The 16,205-nt window shown below is 42.2% G+C and overlaps 1 protein-coding gene across 2 annotated transcripts in view; it reads right to left on the bottom strand.

The window, feature by feature from the left end:
* The window catches only part of retreg1 (reticulophagy regulator 1), a 92,484-nt gene that overhangs the window by 26,676 nt on the left and 49,603 nt on the right, over nt 1-16,205 (bottom strand). Inside the window, exon 1 of one of the 2 annotated variants that reach the window (XM_021612611.2) lies at nt 10,147-10,361. The exons of the other annotated variant lie outside the window; for it this stretch is intronic. Coding sequence (XP_021468286.1) covers nt 10,147-10,178 — 32 coding nt within the window. The 5' untranslated portion in view covers nt 10,179-10,361. Of the gene's footprint in view, nt 1-10,146; nt 10,362-16,205 lie in introns of those variants that run through there. 2 annotated transcript variants of the gene reach the window in all.

A 16,205-nucleotide genomic window follows, 5' to 3' on the forward strand; every position in this document is an offset into this window, starting at 1 on the left:
TGCTGTTCATACAGCTCAGCATTTAACACCATAGTAACCTCCAAACTCATCATTAAGCTTGAGGCCCTGGGTCCCAACCCCGCCCTGTGCAATTGGGTCCTGGACTTTCTGACGGGCTGCCCCCAGGTGGTGAAGGTAGGAAACAAAATTTCCCCTTCGCTGATCCTCAACACTGGGGCCCCACAAGGGTGCGTGCTCAGCCCCCTCCTGTACTCCCTGTTCACCCCTGACGGCGCGGCCATGCACGCCTCCAACTCAATCATCAAGTTTGCAGACGACACAACAGTAGTGGACTTGATTACCAACAACGACGAGACAGGGAGGAGGTGAGGGCACTCAGAGTAGGGTGTCAGGAAAACAACCTCACACTCAACATCAACAAAGGAGATGATCGTGGACTTCAGAAAACAGCAGAGGGAGCACCCCCCAATCCACATCACGGGACAGTAGTGGAAGGTGGAAAGTTTTAAGTTCCTCGGCGTACACATCACATCACACATCACACATCGGCGTACACATCACGGACAAACTGAAATGGTTCACCTACAGGAGGTTAAATAAATTTGGCTTGTCACCTAAAACCCTCAAACTTTTACAGATGCACAACTGAGAGCATCCTGTCGGGCTGTATCACCGCCTGGTCTGCACAACGCATCACCTGGGGCAAACTACCTGCCCTCCAGGACATATTACTGCACTGTCGGAACTACAAGCTGAAGAATTTCGCTACACTTGCATTAACATCTGCTAACCATGTGTATGTGACCAATAAAATTAGATTTGATTGCTGTAGTGTGATTCATCACTCCAGAGAATGCGTTTCCAATGCTCCAGAGTCCAATGGGGGCGAGCTCTACACCACTACAGCCAACGCTTGACATTGCACCTGGTGATCTTAGGCTTTTGTGGGGCTACTTCACCATGGAAACCCATTTCACGAAGCTTCCGACGAACAGTTCTTGTGCTGACGTTGCTTCCAGAGGCAGTTTGGAACTCGGAAGTGAGTGTTGCAACTGAGGACAGAATTTTTACGCGTTACGTGCTTTAGCACTCGGCAGTCCCGTTCTGTGAACTTGTGTGGCCTATCACTTCCCGGCTGAGCCGTTGTTGCTCCTAGACAATTCCACTTCAGAAATACAGCACTTACAGTTGAATGGAGCAGCTCTAGCAGGGCAGAAAGTTTTATGAACTTACTTATTGGAAAGGTGGCATCCTATGATGGTGCCATGTCGAAAGTCAATGAGCTCTTCAGTAAAGCCAAAGTTTGTGTGTGAAGATTACATGGCTGTGTGCTCGATTTTATACACCTGTCTGCAACAGGTGTGGCTGAAATAGCCAAATCCTCTAATTTGAAGGTGTCCACATACTTTTGTATATAGGTATATCTCTAGCTGTCATAATAAACTGAGGATGGATCAACTACATTGTAGTTACGCCACAATAACCTAATTGACAGAGTGAAACGAAGCTTGTACAGAATAAAAATATTCAAAAACATGCATCCTGTTTGCAACAAGGTAAAGTAATACTGCAAAAAAGGGGTCAAAGCAATTCACTTTTTGTCCTGCATAGTGTGTCATGTTTGCAGCAAATATAATAACTGAGTGCCACTACATATTTTCAAGCATAGTGGTGGCTGCATTATGTTATGGGCATGCTGATAATCGTTCAGGACTGGGGAGTTTTAAAGGGTAAAAAAAAGAAACGGAGCTAAGCACAGACAAAATCCTAGAGGAAAACCTGGACAATAACCCAAAGCACAGGGCCAAATCTACCCCTGGAGTTGCTTACCAAGAAGACAATGAATGTTCCTGAGTGGCCGAGTAACAGTTTTGACTTAAATCTACAGTGCATTCGGAAAGTATTCAGACCCCCTTGACTTTTTATTTTGTAACTAAAGCCGTATTCTAAAATGGATTAAATTGTTATTTTTTTCTCATCAATACCCCATCACGACCAAGCAAAAAACAGGTTTAAATATTTTTGCAAATGTATTAATTAAGATTTTAAAAATTTAAATATTACATTTATATACATTTTCAGATGAATTACTCAGTACTTTGTTGAAGCACCTTTAGCAGCGATTACAGCCTCAAATCTTCTTGGGTATGACGCTGCAAGCTTCACAAACCTGTATTGGGGGAGTTTCTCCCAATCTTCTCTGCAGATCCTCTCAAGCTCTTTCAGGTTGGAAGGGGAGCATTGCTGCACAGCTATTTTCAGGTCTCTCCGGAGATGTTCAAGTCCGGGCTCTGGCAGGGCCACTCAGGGACATTCAGAAACTTGTCCCCGAAGCCACTCCTGCATCGTCTTGGCTGTGTGCTTAGGGTCATTGTCTTGTTGGAAGGTGAACCATAGCCCCTGCCGGAGGTCCTGAGCACATTAGCATCAAGGATTTCACTGTACCTTTCCCTTGATCCTGACTTGTCTTCTAGTGCCAGCCACTGAAAAACAACCCAAGGGGATGATGCTTCCAACACCATGCTTCACCATAGAGTTGGTGCCAGATTTTCTCCAGAGAATCTTGTTTCTCATGGTCTGAGTTCTTCAGGTGCCTTTTGACAATCTCCAAGCGGGCTGAGGAGTGGCTTCCGTCTGGCCACTTTACCATAAAGGCCTGATTGGTGGTGAGCTGCAGAGTTGGTTGTCCTTCTGAAAGGTTCTCCCATCTCCACAGAGGAACTCCGGAGCTCAGAGTGACCAGGTTACCTCCTTGACCAAGACCCTTCTCCCCCGATTGCTCAGTTTGGCCAGGCGTTCAGCTCTAGGAAGAGTCTTGGTGGTTCCAAACGTCTTCCACTTAAGAATGGTGGAGGCCACTGCGTTCTTGGGCAACACACTGCTGCAGAAAGAGTTTAGTACCCTTCCCCAGATCTGTGACTCGACACAATCCTGTCTCTGTGCACTACCGACAATTCCTTCAATCTCATGGCTTGGTTTTTGTGGGACCTTATATATTCCAAATCATGTCCAATCAATTGAATTTACCACAGGTGGACTCCAATCAAGTTGTAGAAACATCTCAAGGATGATCAATGGTAACTGGATGCACCTGAGCTCAATTTCGAGTCTCATAGCAAAAGGACTGAATACTTCTCGAAATAACGTATTTCTGTTTAGTTTTTGTTGCAAAAATAACAAAAAAATTGTTTTCGCCTTGTCATTACGGAGTATTGTGTGAAGATTGATTAGGCATAAAATGTATTTCATACATTTTACAATGAGGCTGTAATTCTTCCAGAATGCACTCTACTTGAAAATCTATGGCAAGACCTGGAAATGGTTGTCTAGCAATTATCAACAGCTTGTAGAATTTTGAAAAGAATCATGAGCAAATGTTGCACAATCCAGTTGTGGAAAGCTCTTAGTGACATACCCAGAAAAATTCACAGCTGTAATCGCTGCCAAAGGTGGTTGATTCTATTATGTATTGACTCAGGGGGTTGGATACTTATGTAATGAAGATACTTTGGTATATATCGTGTATGTGGACACCCCTTCAAATTAGTGGATCCAGCTATTTCAGCCAAACCCGTTACTGACAGGTGTATAACATTTATCACACACAGTCACACAGTCATGCAATCTCCATAGACAAGCATTGGCAGTAGAATGGCCTAACTGGAGAGCTCAGTAACTTTCAATGTGGCACCGTCATAGGATGTCACCTTTGCAACAAGTCAGATCTTTACATTTCTGCCCTGCTAGAGCTGCCCCGGTCAACTGTAAGTGCTGTGAAGTGGAAACGTCTAAGAGCAACAACGGCTCAGCTGTGAAGTGGTAGGCCAAATAAGCGCACAGAACGGGACCGCCGAGTGCTGAAGCGTGTAATTCGTAAGAATATTCTGTCCTCGGTTCCAACACTCACTACCGAGTTCCAAACAACCTCTGGAAGCAACGTCAGCACAATAACTGTCCGATTGAACCTTCATGAAATGGGTTTCCATGGCTGAGCAGTCGCACACAAGCCTAAGATCCCTGTGAACAATGCCAAGAATCAGCTAGAGTGGTGTAAAGCTCGCCACCATTGGACTCTGGAGCAGTGGAAACGCATTCTCCTGAGTGATAAATCACGCTTCACTATCTGGCAGTCCGAAGGAAGAATCTGGGTTTGGTGGATGCCAGGAGAACGCTACCTGTCCCAATGCATAGTGTTAACTGTAAAGTTTGGTGGAGGAGGAATAATGGTCTGGGGCTGTTTCCATAGTTCGGGCTAGGCCCCTTAGTTCCAGTGAAGGGAAATCTTAACATTACAGCATACAACGCTCACCCAGAGGCGGCGCTCCTAGTAGGCAGGGACCTTAATGCAGGGAAACTTAAATTCGTTTTACCAAATTTCTATCAGCATGTTAAATGTGCAACCAGAGGAAAAATAACTCTGGACCACCTATACTCCACACACAGAGACGCATACAAATCTCTCCCTCACCCTCCATTTGGCAAATCTGACCATAACTATATCTTCCTGATTCCTGCTTACAAGCAAAAATTAAAGCAGGAAGCACCAGTGACTAGATCAATAAAAAAGTGGTCAGATGAAGCAGATGCTAAGCTACAGGACTGTTTTGCTAGCACAGACTGGAATATGTTCCGGGATTCCTCCGATGGCATTGAGGAGTAAACCACATTAGTCATTGGCCTCATCAATAAGCGCATTGATGATGTCGTCCCCACAGTGACTGTACGTACATACCCCAATCAGAAGCCATGGATTACAGGCAGCATCCGCACTGAGCTAAAGGCTAGAGAGGGACCCTAACTCGAAAGTTTATAAGAAATCCCGCTATGCCTTCCGATGAACCATCAAACAGGCAAAGCGTCAATACAGGACTAAGATCGAGTTGTACTACACTGGCTCTGACGCTCGTCGGATGTGGCAGGGCTTGCAAACCATTACAGACTACAAAGGGAAGCACAGCCGAGAGCTGCCCAGTGAAACGAGCCCACCAGATGAGCTAAACTACTTCTATGCACGCTTCAAGGCAAGTAACACTTAAACATGCATGAGAGCTTCAGCTGTTCACACTCACGCTCTCCGTAGCCGATGTGAGTAAGACCTTTAAACAGGTTAACATTAACAAGGCCGCAGGAACAAACAGATTACACAGAGACACAACAGTGGTAGGCCTGATCACCAACAACGATGAGACAGCCTATTTTGAGGAGGTCAGAGACCTATCCATGTGGTACCAGGACAACAACCTCTCCCTCAATGTGATCAAGACAAAGGAGATGATTGTGGACTACAGGAGAAGGAGGACGCCCCCATTCTCATCGACGGGGCTGTAGTGGAGCAGGTTGAGAGCCAAACACACGAAGACGTCAAGAAGTCGTGAAGAGGGCACGACAAAGCCTATTCCCCCTCAGGAGACTGAAATTATTTGACATGGGTCCTCAGATCCTCAAAAAGTTGGACAGGTGCCCCATCGAGAGTATGGTTGCATCACTGCCTGGTATGGCAACTTTTCAGCCTTCGACCGCAAGGCACTACAGAGGGTAGTGGGTAAGGCCGAATACATCACCGGGGCCAAGCTTCCTGCCATCCAGGACCTCTATACCAGGCGGTGTCAGAGGAAGGCCCTAAAAATTGTCAGACTCCAGCCACCCTAGTCATAGACTGTTCTCTCTGCTACCGCACGGCAAGCGGTACCGGAGCGCCAAGTCTAGGTCCAAAAGGCTTCTTAACAGCTTCTACCCCCAAGCCATAAGACACCTGAAAAGCTAGTGAAATGGCTAGCCAGACTATTTGCACCCCCCCCCCCCCCCTCGTTTATGCTGCTGCTACTCTCTGTATATTATCCATGCATTGTTACTTTAGCACTACCTACATGTACATATTACCTCAATCACCTCAACTAACCGGTGCCCCCGCACATTGACACTGTTCTGGTACCCCCTGTAAATAGCCTCGCTATTGTGCTTTTAAATTATTATTTTTGGCTTATCTATTTTTTTTACTTAACACTTATTTTTCTTAAAACTGCATTGTTGTTTAAGGGCTTGTAAGTAAGCATTTCACTGTAAGGTCTACCTACACGTGTTTTATACCTGTTGTATTCGGCGCATGTGTATTTCTCTTCCACTTTGACATTATAGTATTTTGTGTAGATCGTTGACAAAAAAATGACAATTAAATCCTTTTTAGTCCCACTTTGTAACACAACCACATTTTGAAAAAGTCAAAGGGTGTGAACACTTTCTGAAGGCACTGTATATCTGTTTGGGTTTACCAGGATCTGCATGGTGTACTCTCATGAATGGTCTCTCCATCTCTCGAGGTGTCCTTGCTCAAGGAGTAGGATAGTGGATAGGCAATAAGGTACTAAAGTGCTATGACCCCAAGAACCCTAACACCGTGCCCTTAAACACTAATCGCGTTGACAGATGCGGTTACTGAACACTACCTAACTCTTTACAAATCTCCACCCCTTTAATCTGACATTTTCTAACGACAGGAAAGTAGGTCGAGCTCTACGAGCCGCTCGTAATGAAATCCCCCATGTGACCCTGGAAAGCCTGACAACTGTATCACACTTTATTCGCTTCAAGGCAATTCCAAGGCATAGAGCAGGTGAAAGATTATAGATAAAACTACATTACCCAGCATGCCTTTCAGAAAATCTCTCTTTGTTTGTCGTGGGAGAGTTTGACAGATGATGGAGAATTGGCATCGCTGGACCTCAGCTCTCAAGGAAAAGGCTTTCAAAGGCTTTCAAAGTCAGCGCAACACAGGATTCCTTGGCAGGCTGAGGACATTTATTAACTGAAGTTTATTTGAGCAGTGCCCTTTCCCAGCTTGTTACCCTCTCTCCCAAACCCACCTTCCACCCCCACACAGCTGTCCCTTTCCCATTTGTTTTGGTTGCAGAGATATTTCAAATATCCACCTTAATGCACCCCTTTGCCTGCTTCCCCCTTAAGCTCCATTTTAGGGCATGGTGGTATACTGTATTTTACTATATACCGGTATTGATGCACCGACCGGTTTGAGTTTTTACATTACCTTCTATCACGGCATTTGAATGTTTGGATTGTTAAATGTTATACGCCGTGTGTAATAGTTTTATAGTTTACTCCGCTACTTGAGTCATCTCTTGTAGCTCTCTCCATGCCGCTTTCCACACAGACCTAGCCCTGCCCCCTGTCACTTACGGAGTACATTTGATGTTCCTCAACCATGACTCACTTGCGTTCAGTCTGCATGGTCAGTGCAGCACATGCAACAATGTTGATGACAATGATGCTGTTTTCACTTTGCTTCTTCATATAAAACAACTAATGTTCTAGCGGTCTGTAATGACACTATTAGTTTGTGTTTCTTACATCTGAAAAAAACGGCTAGTTTGTCTTTTCTTAGCAAGTTGGGCCTAAATCGTGTTAGCCGCTAATGCTAATTGCTGGTTAGCTGGCTAGCTAATAAATGTACTGAGTCAGAGCAAACGTAGCTAGCTATCCAGCCTGATAATACCAGTGATGGTGTAGACCTAAATCAGCATGTTGTCTGTGCAACAGTATCTTCTAAATCAAAGAGGAATACGCAAAGCATCATTATGTTAGCTACATGAAGTAGCTAAGATAAAGAATATAGGGTCCACTAGGAAACACTTATTAACACTTTGGTTCCTACCCTGTCACAATAACTTCTCCTGGCATTTTCCTTCATTGTCATGGCAAACAGCACTGTATTCAAAGTGCCCACTATTATATTCTAAGTATAGAATTAGAATAATCATTCTATTTCCATGATTCCAACAGTTCACCCAAGTGTTTTGCTCTAAATCGCAATTGCAACATTTGGTAAAAAATAAGGCCTAGATTGTTTGACCATATCGTGCAGCCCTACGTGGCAGTGTGGAAATGACCTCAAATGAGTGGAGGAAATGCCAAAATTTTTAAAAAGTATAGTGATATTATATTTTGGCCATATCGCCCAGCCCTACTCCAGACCACTCTCACTCATCAACCAGGAAAAGAGCAACAGGCCAGGGTAGAGTATCTCCTGAACTCCAGCCCCCCACCAAATTTACGCCATGTCTGACATTTACCTCTGTCAAGAAAGGTCAGATTGCTATTCCCCTCTCACATTCCAGGCACGTGCTTCCCAGGGAGACAGGTTTCCAGGGAAACCGTAACGGGCGCACATGTGACAACGTGACGGAACGCTTGTCTGTGAGGCAATGAATCCTGATAAAGATTTCACCATTTCCTGTAAAAATGCCCTGCTCCTTAGAACTGCTTAAGTACAGTGCCCTAGTATGGGATGTGGTCTACTGGTAAACACTTTTGTCAAGCGTTCTGGTACTGGGCAAATTCCTTTTGGGAAAACACTCCTAAGGGAAACCCAAGGGAGAAAGACTGGTTCCAAGTTAACACCCAGAAGACATTGTCAAAATATTGGTAAACTCAAAGGATGCAATGCGTCGCTCACGAGGCAATACCCACTGTATTACAGTATCCAGCTTTTGTACTGTAATGCAGTGATAGAGGCATCGTATCTTCATTGGTAGACCAAAAGGGACAGACCAAACAAAACTTCTGTGGGACAGTGGTATTGACTGTCATGGGTAAACCCCTTCAGGGGAAAGTCCTAGAGAATCCTGGCACTCCATTCAACGTGGAGCAAAATACTGGCTCAACCCTGCGTGATCTCTCAGAGCCTATAAAAGCCCTTAATGTCATGTCCTTGTACCTCAGTATCTTTTTCTCCACTGCTACTAAATGACATTGGATCTATCTACCTTTGTCTGCCTTTGGTATCCTACACTTTGGTATCCAACCCAGTGAATGATGACTGGAAGATTATAATCCTGACTATGCTAACACTGCATTATTCTACGTGATTACTGCAACCTTAATCTTGAGTCTAACAACAGTATTTCTTGAGTTAATTGACATTATGCCCTACATACTCCTGATATGAAATACCTTTTGTACTTCACTCAGGCTTCTGTAAAATGAGTCCTTTCCTATCTTTAACGGCATCCAAACCTAACAGACACATTGCTCTGTTATCCCCAACTCATCTGGGAAAACCACGGGGATCATTCCATGACAACAATCCTATCGAGAGACCAGGGGAGGGGCATCCAAAGCAGTTGTTAGGCAGACATGTCATTTCAACCTATTGGTGATCTCTAAAACAACATGGGGAGCTACATGTCTGAGCCTCTAATGAGTCCAGTGACGGCACCTTAAAAATTATATTTAACAAACGGCCAAACAATGTGAGGAATGGCGGCCAAAGAATTCAGAGCATCCACATATTTCCGAGGGATATACAGAGGGAGTAAATATGTTTACCAGTCTATGTGTGGGTACAAGAGAACACTCCAGATGCAACTTCTACCTCTATGCCAAAGACCCTCCGCAAGAACTTAAAAATGATATTGGCTGCTATTCAAAACCCCAAGGCAAAGTCTTGACCAGTTCACTTAAACCATTTCAAAAGAGTCTAAAACAGAGAGCCCAAGCCCAAATTAACATTTGAGGCTTTTAGCAGACACTCTTATGCAGAGCAACTTAGAGTAGTGAGTGCATACATTTTTGTAATATTTAATAGGTGTCCCCCGTGGGAATCAAACCCACAACCCTGGCGCTGCAAGTGCCATGCACTACCAACTGAGCCACACAGCACCCATGTGGCTCTGTTGATATCACTGATATCATGCCATTTTATGCAACGATGTTGACACCTTTCCAAGTGAACACAAGCTGTATTCTTTCTGTTACAGAGCTTAATTCTATTTGAAATTTGCCTAGCCATGTTGGGTTTTGAGCGGGGAAAACTAGAGTGAATTGTATACCTCTTTCTTAGCAATATGGATACCATTATCCTGTTGCTTATAATTGAGGGAAAACTTAAGGCATGGCACCCAACATAATCACAACCAATTACCTAACACGAGGAGTGTAGCACCTTATCTAGAAGACTGCTTTTTTTTATCATTGACATACAGTGCCTTCAAAAAGTAGTAATATCACAACAATATGTGGAATAAGTCAAGTGGTGTGAATACTTTCTTAAGGCACAGAAGGCTGTAACCGTATTCAAAACTCCTTTTAACCATTTGTTAGACTGTCAGTGTCTCTCACTTTCTCTTATTACACACTCAAAAGAAGTCAAAACAAACAGACATAGTCATGTACCTCATTCCTGCCCCACGGTCTTCAGGAGACATCTTAGGAGCTCTAGTTTGGTTCTGTTACGATATTAAGGTAGTCCGAAGAAGACGTGGTTCTGGATATAAGTACTTGTCTGTCACAGCAAAGCTCTACAAATCGTTCAGGTCAAGTCAAGACACAGTTGACGTGCCACGCAGCGCGAGACCAGCTAGTGTTTATCTTCAATGAAGCCTGAGCTTGACTATTTCAACCAGACCCATCTAAAAATAACACAGGTCACACAGCATTCCATCAGGCAACTATCAAGAGGACAGAGAGGTTGGGGCAGGGTGGTGGGTGGTGGGTGGGGGGTACGAATACACCAGTGACAGGGTGGGAGCTGCCCCTCTATGTCAGTGTCACTGCCCCCCTCTGTAAAGTTTGGGGGGGCACAATCTGTTTATCAGATATCTTTGAGTGTGTGTGTGTTTTTTTGTGAGTGTGTGTATGTGGGAGCGGGGTTTCAGAAGTAGAAAGCAAGCACATGTCATTGTTGTCTTTGTCGAATGTTGACGCCATATCCGGTGTAAACTACTCAGAAGTTGCGCAAATGGTAGCTCTCCCCTGCTAACAACAGTTCAGTTACAGTCTTTATTTAGCCGTAGTGGAGTAAACATTATGTTGCAAAGTTACGCAAACACGATAATGATTGTTTAGGTAACTTTTGGCCTTTTTTTATCATGTTAAGGATATTTTAAGTTGAGGAGCATTGATGGGGCTGAGTTCTGTGACTAACTGTAATCAGTAACGTTACCAGCAAAAAGAATGAAATCAGATTACAGATACTTTTGAACAACTAGATTACTTCTAGGATTACTGTTAAATTCAGAAAGGATGTTTGCGAAACAATCGTTGATACCTTTCTGTTTTCCCAATGACATTCAAATCAGCATTGAAAAAAGGTTTAAGTTTGTTCTGCCTGAGCTAGTCTGACCACAAGTCAGAGAGCACTTTAATGACACACCCAAGTACGTTTGATGGATCACGTAAAAACGGAAAAGAGCATGAATTGGTTTTTGTAGGCCACAGGCAAAGCAATGTCTTCAAATGGTGCGACTGCTGTCGGCATCCAAAGATTATCCAACTTGAATAAACGCTAAAATGGAAAGCTGTTTTAACATATATCTATTGAATTTTTTATATCAATAAGTGCACCACCCTGACCAAGGCCTTTCTCCCCCGATTGCTCAGTCTGGCCGGGCGGCCAGCTCTAGGAAGAGTCTAGTTGGTTCCAAACCATTTAAGAATGATGGAGGCCAATGTGTTCTTGGGAACTTTCAATGCTGCAGAAATGTTTTGGTACCCTTCCCCAGATCTGTGCCACGACACAATCCTGTCCTCCTCTCGACCTCATGGATTGGTTTTTGCTCTGACATACACTGTCAAAAGAGGGACCTTATATAGACAGGTATGTGCCTTTCTAAATCATGTCCAATCAATTGAATTTACCACAAGTGAACTCCAATCAAGTTGTAGAAACATCTCAAGGATGATCAATGGAAGCAGGCTGCACCTGAGCTCAATTTTGAGTTTCATAGCAAAGGGTCTGAATACTTATTTTTATAGATTTGCAAACATTTCTAAAAAGCTGTATTCGATTTGTTATTATGGAGTGAGGAAAAACATTTATTTATTACATTTTAGAATAATGCAACAAAATGTGTAAAAAGTCAAGGAGTCTGAGTACTTTCCCAATGCACTGTATATTTCCCTAAGACTTGTGTCGGTAGAAAATTATTCAAAATTATTCACAACTGTAATGGTTGCCAGAAGTTGTGGAGTATGTTGTGTAGATCGGTAGGGAAGAAATCCAATGTAATCCCTTTTTAGATTTAATTTTAAGGCAGCAAAATGTGAAGACTGTGCAAGGTGTGTGTTCCGTTCCCACTGACAGGAAGACGTGATACTTCTTTGACATTCAAAGCACTTGAAGCTGATAGGTTTTCAGTGTTAATAATGATAAATAAATGCTAATATATCCAGAATTAGACAACTATTGACATAAAAAAGTACATTATCGATATAAAAAAAATCTAATTCATGATATAGAAATTGAATTAGCTAAAGATAAATAGATAAAATGTATTTATCTATATCAATTATTCAAATGTTGATATCAAGGACTACTTTTGATATTGGAATTATTGATAACAATAATGTTTTTTTAATGTAAAAATGTGAAATTTAGGGCCTCCCGGGTGGCGCAGTGGTTAAGCAGCACCAGCTGTGACATCAGAGACTCTGGGTTCGCGCCAAGGCTCTGTCCCGGCTGCCACCGGGAGGTCCGTGGGGCGATGCACAATTGGCCTAGCGTCGTCCGGGTTAGGGAGGGCTTGGCCAGTAGGGATATCCTTGACTCATCGCGCACCAGCGACTCCTGTGGCGGGCCGGGCGCAGTGCGCGCTAATCAAGGTTGTCAGGTGCACAGTGTTTCCTCCGTGCGGCTGGCTTCCGGGTTGGATGCGCTCTGTGTTAAGAAACAGTGCGGCTTGGTTGGGTTGTGTATCGGAGGACGCATGACTTTCAACCTTCTTCTCTCCCGAGCCTGTACGGGAGTTGTAGCGATGAGACAAGATAGTAGCTACTAAAACAATTGGATACCACGAAATTGGGGAGAAAAAGGGGTCAAATAAATAAAAAATGTGAATTATTCATATCGATAATGAATTGCATTATATCAAAAATGAATTATTGATATCAATAATTCTAATATTTGATATGAAAAGAGTCCTTGATATCAAAATTTGAAGAATTGATATTTGATATCCACACTTTTATTACACTTTTATTACATCTGCATAGCAATAACAACAGTTTTTTTTAATATAGTACATTGAATTATCGATGTAAAAAATGTGCTTCTCCATTTAATTCTATGGGGAATTATTGATATAAAAATGCAATTATCAAAATATCAAAATATCCACTATAGAAAGCCGTTTCCATAGTGGATAACATATTTTCCTATAATTTGTAATATCGATAAATACTTTTGGGATATAAAAATGTGAATGATTGATAACAAAAATGTAATTATTGATGTAAAACATTTAATTACTAATATAAATCAATCAATTAATATATGTTAAAATGGCTTTTCATAGTGGTGTAGCCTACGGGTGGGAATCTAATTTATTATTGATATCTACATAGGTCATTGAGGTGAATCACACTGCTGCTCTCTCATTTAGCTATTTGCGCCTACAATAGATGTCATTCTATTGGTCATATAAATGTTTGTCTTCTTCTAATGCCGCTTAAGGTGAAAGTAATCTAAAAGTAACTGAACGTAATCAATTTACTGAGTTTGGGTAATTCAAAAGTTACATTACTGATTACAATTTTGGACAGGTAACTGTTAATGGATTACATTTATATAGTAACCTACCCAACCCTGATTGTGTTGTATTGTATTTATGCCACAATTTATGCTACATTTCACCATGTTTTAACTACGAAATACAATATATTAGACAAACATGGTAACAGAAAAAATGTATAGTTTCATCCAAAGCACATTAAGAACATCAACAATTTATTATAGATTTTTATATCCAAATGACTTATGCAAATCCTTTGACTGTGACAAAACACTCATGACGAGTATTTTTGGTCCAATGTCAGGTTTCCTTCAGAAGCACACTTAGTCTGCTTAGTCTTCTGACCTGACTGGCTGCTTGTAGGGTTCAAAGTAACTGCTGTCATAGGATCAGTTCCTGTAACACAGAATCAAACAAACTCTCTGTTTCTCCCTCTCTCTGTCACACACACACACACACACACACACACACACACACACACACACTGCATGCCATATCAGATTTCACAACCCCACAAACATCACAGTTGTCGTGGGAACAAACAACACGTGTGTCCTATCTCAAAGCAGATTTATGATCGAAACACGAAGCGTAACAGGTGTTATGATTCAAACACATAATACTACACATCCAAGTCATATTCCTTGACAGCAACAGCTCGCTATAGATAACTTCTCATTATGACTCAGATCCAGTTTTACATGTTGATTTTAATTGAAGATTTGAATTGTTGACGTAAATGGGTGATTTGAAATGTTGTATATACACACAAAGACTGACAAAAATAGGTGTTGAGAAATGTTGCGTAAACACTATTCAATGGGTGATTTCAAATATGTGTGTGTGCAGAGAAAATTATGTATATAGGACCATTAAGAAACATCAAATCAAATGTTATTAGTCACGTGCTTCGTAAAAAACAGGTGTAGACTAACAAAGACATTTTGTGTTTGTCTAAGGTAAAGCTGTGAAAGCGTGGGTATTTCTGGGAGTGTAGGTATTTTTGTCTATTTCCTCAGCACGTGCAGCCCATGGGATCAGGGTTACGTAATCTCTGGCCTGTGTCGTCATTTTGACAGCTGCTCTGACTTCAGAACGACAGCATTCCTCAACACACCGGCATGCACAGCAGCCATGAACCCAAAACAGTAATATTTATAATTGTTTCAACTGATATCTATCAAAGTTACATAATACTCATAGAATGTTAATTAATGTGCTACATTTTGTCCTACATTTAAACGTTTCATCCCAGCCCCCGTCCACCCAGCAGTAGGCCTTTTGCATCTTGGTAGGCCGTCATTGTAAATCAGAATTTGTTCTTAACTGAAAAAATAAAAAAAAGTGTTAAATGACAATCAGGGTTGGAATCAATTCCAATCATTTTGTAGACACTATCCAGAGCGACATACAGTAGTGAGTGCATATGTTTTCATATTGGTCTCCCATGGGAGTGGAATCGACAACCCTAGCGTGGCAAGCACTGTTCTCTACCAATTGAGCAACACTTGTTCACAACCCTAAATTCAAACAAAATTCTTGAATTCACTTATGAAGTGCATATTTTACGTGGAATTCAATTCGATTTGCAACAATCTTCTAGTTATTGAACTGGAATTAATATTGGAATTGTAAAAAAATACATATATTTGGAATTCAATTAAATTCATATCATAATGGGTTTAGTAACAAAATAAACTACAGGATTTGTTGTAAATCGTTTCAACTTGAAGTTATGTATAGCTGGGCTGTCTGAACACTCATATGATCAGCCCGATAGCCATAACAAATTGAATGACAATTGGAATTTGTGGAATTGTTAGGGATAATATTGAATTAACCACATAAAAAAAAAAATTTGAACTAACATAGGAATTGAGAAGAATTGAATTAACTCTGGATTACAACATTGACATGGAATTTGAATTGATGGAATTTACATGGATAGGAAACATGGACAATTAAGAGGGGTATGTATGTGCGTGCGTGTGTGTGTTTTATGCTTTTTCCCTATGTATTGAAAACTACTTGCAGTATACTGAAAAAAAATACACTGCAGTGGTTAAAAAAACACTAAAATAACACATCCTAGATCTGAATGAATGAAATATTCTTATTAAATACTTTTTTCCTTACATAGTTGAATGTGCTGACAACAAAATCACACAAAAATGATCAATGGAAATCAAATTTATCAACCCATGGAGGTCTGGATTTGGAGTCACACTCAAAATTAAAGTGGAAAACCACACTACAGGCTGATCCAACTTTGATGTAATGTCCTTAAAACAAGTCAAAATGAGGCTCAGTAGTGTGTGTGGCCTCCACGTGCCTGTATGACCTCCCTACAACGCCTGGGCATGCTCCTGATGAGGTGGCGGAGGGAGTCTCCTGAGGGATCTCATCCCAGACCTGGACTAAAGCATCCGCCAACTCCTGGACAGTCTGTGGTGCAACGTGGCGTTGGTGGATGGAGCGAGACATGATGTCCCAGATGGGCTCAATTGGATTCAGGTCTGGGGAACGGGCGGTCCATAGCCTCAATGCCTTCAGGAACTGCTGACACACTCCAGCCACATGAGGTCTAGCATTGTCTTCCATTAGGAGGAACCCAGGGCCAACCGCACCAGCATATGGTCTCCCAAGGGGTCTGAGGATCTCATCTCGGTACCTAATGGCAGTCAGGCTACCTCTGGCGAGCACATGGAGGGCTGTGCGGCCCCC

Source organism: Oncorhynchus mykiss, chromosome 8 (assembly GCF_013265735.2).
Source record: "Oncorhynchus mykiss isolate Arlee chromosome 8, USDA_OmykA_1.1, whole genome shotgun sequence".
NCBI lineage: Eukaryota > Metazoa > Chordata > Actinopteri > Salmoniformes > Salmonidae > Oncorhynchus > Oncorhynchus mykiss.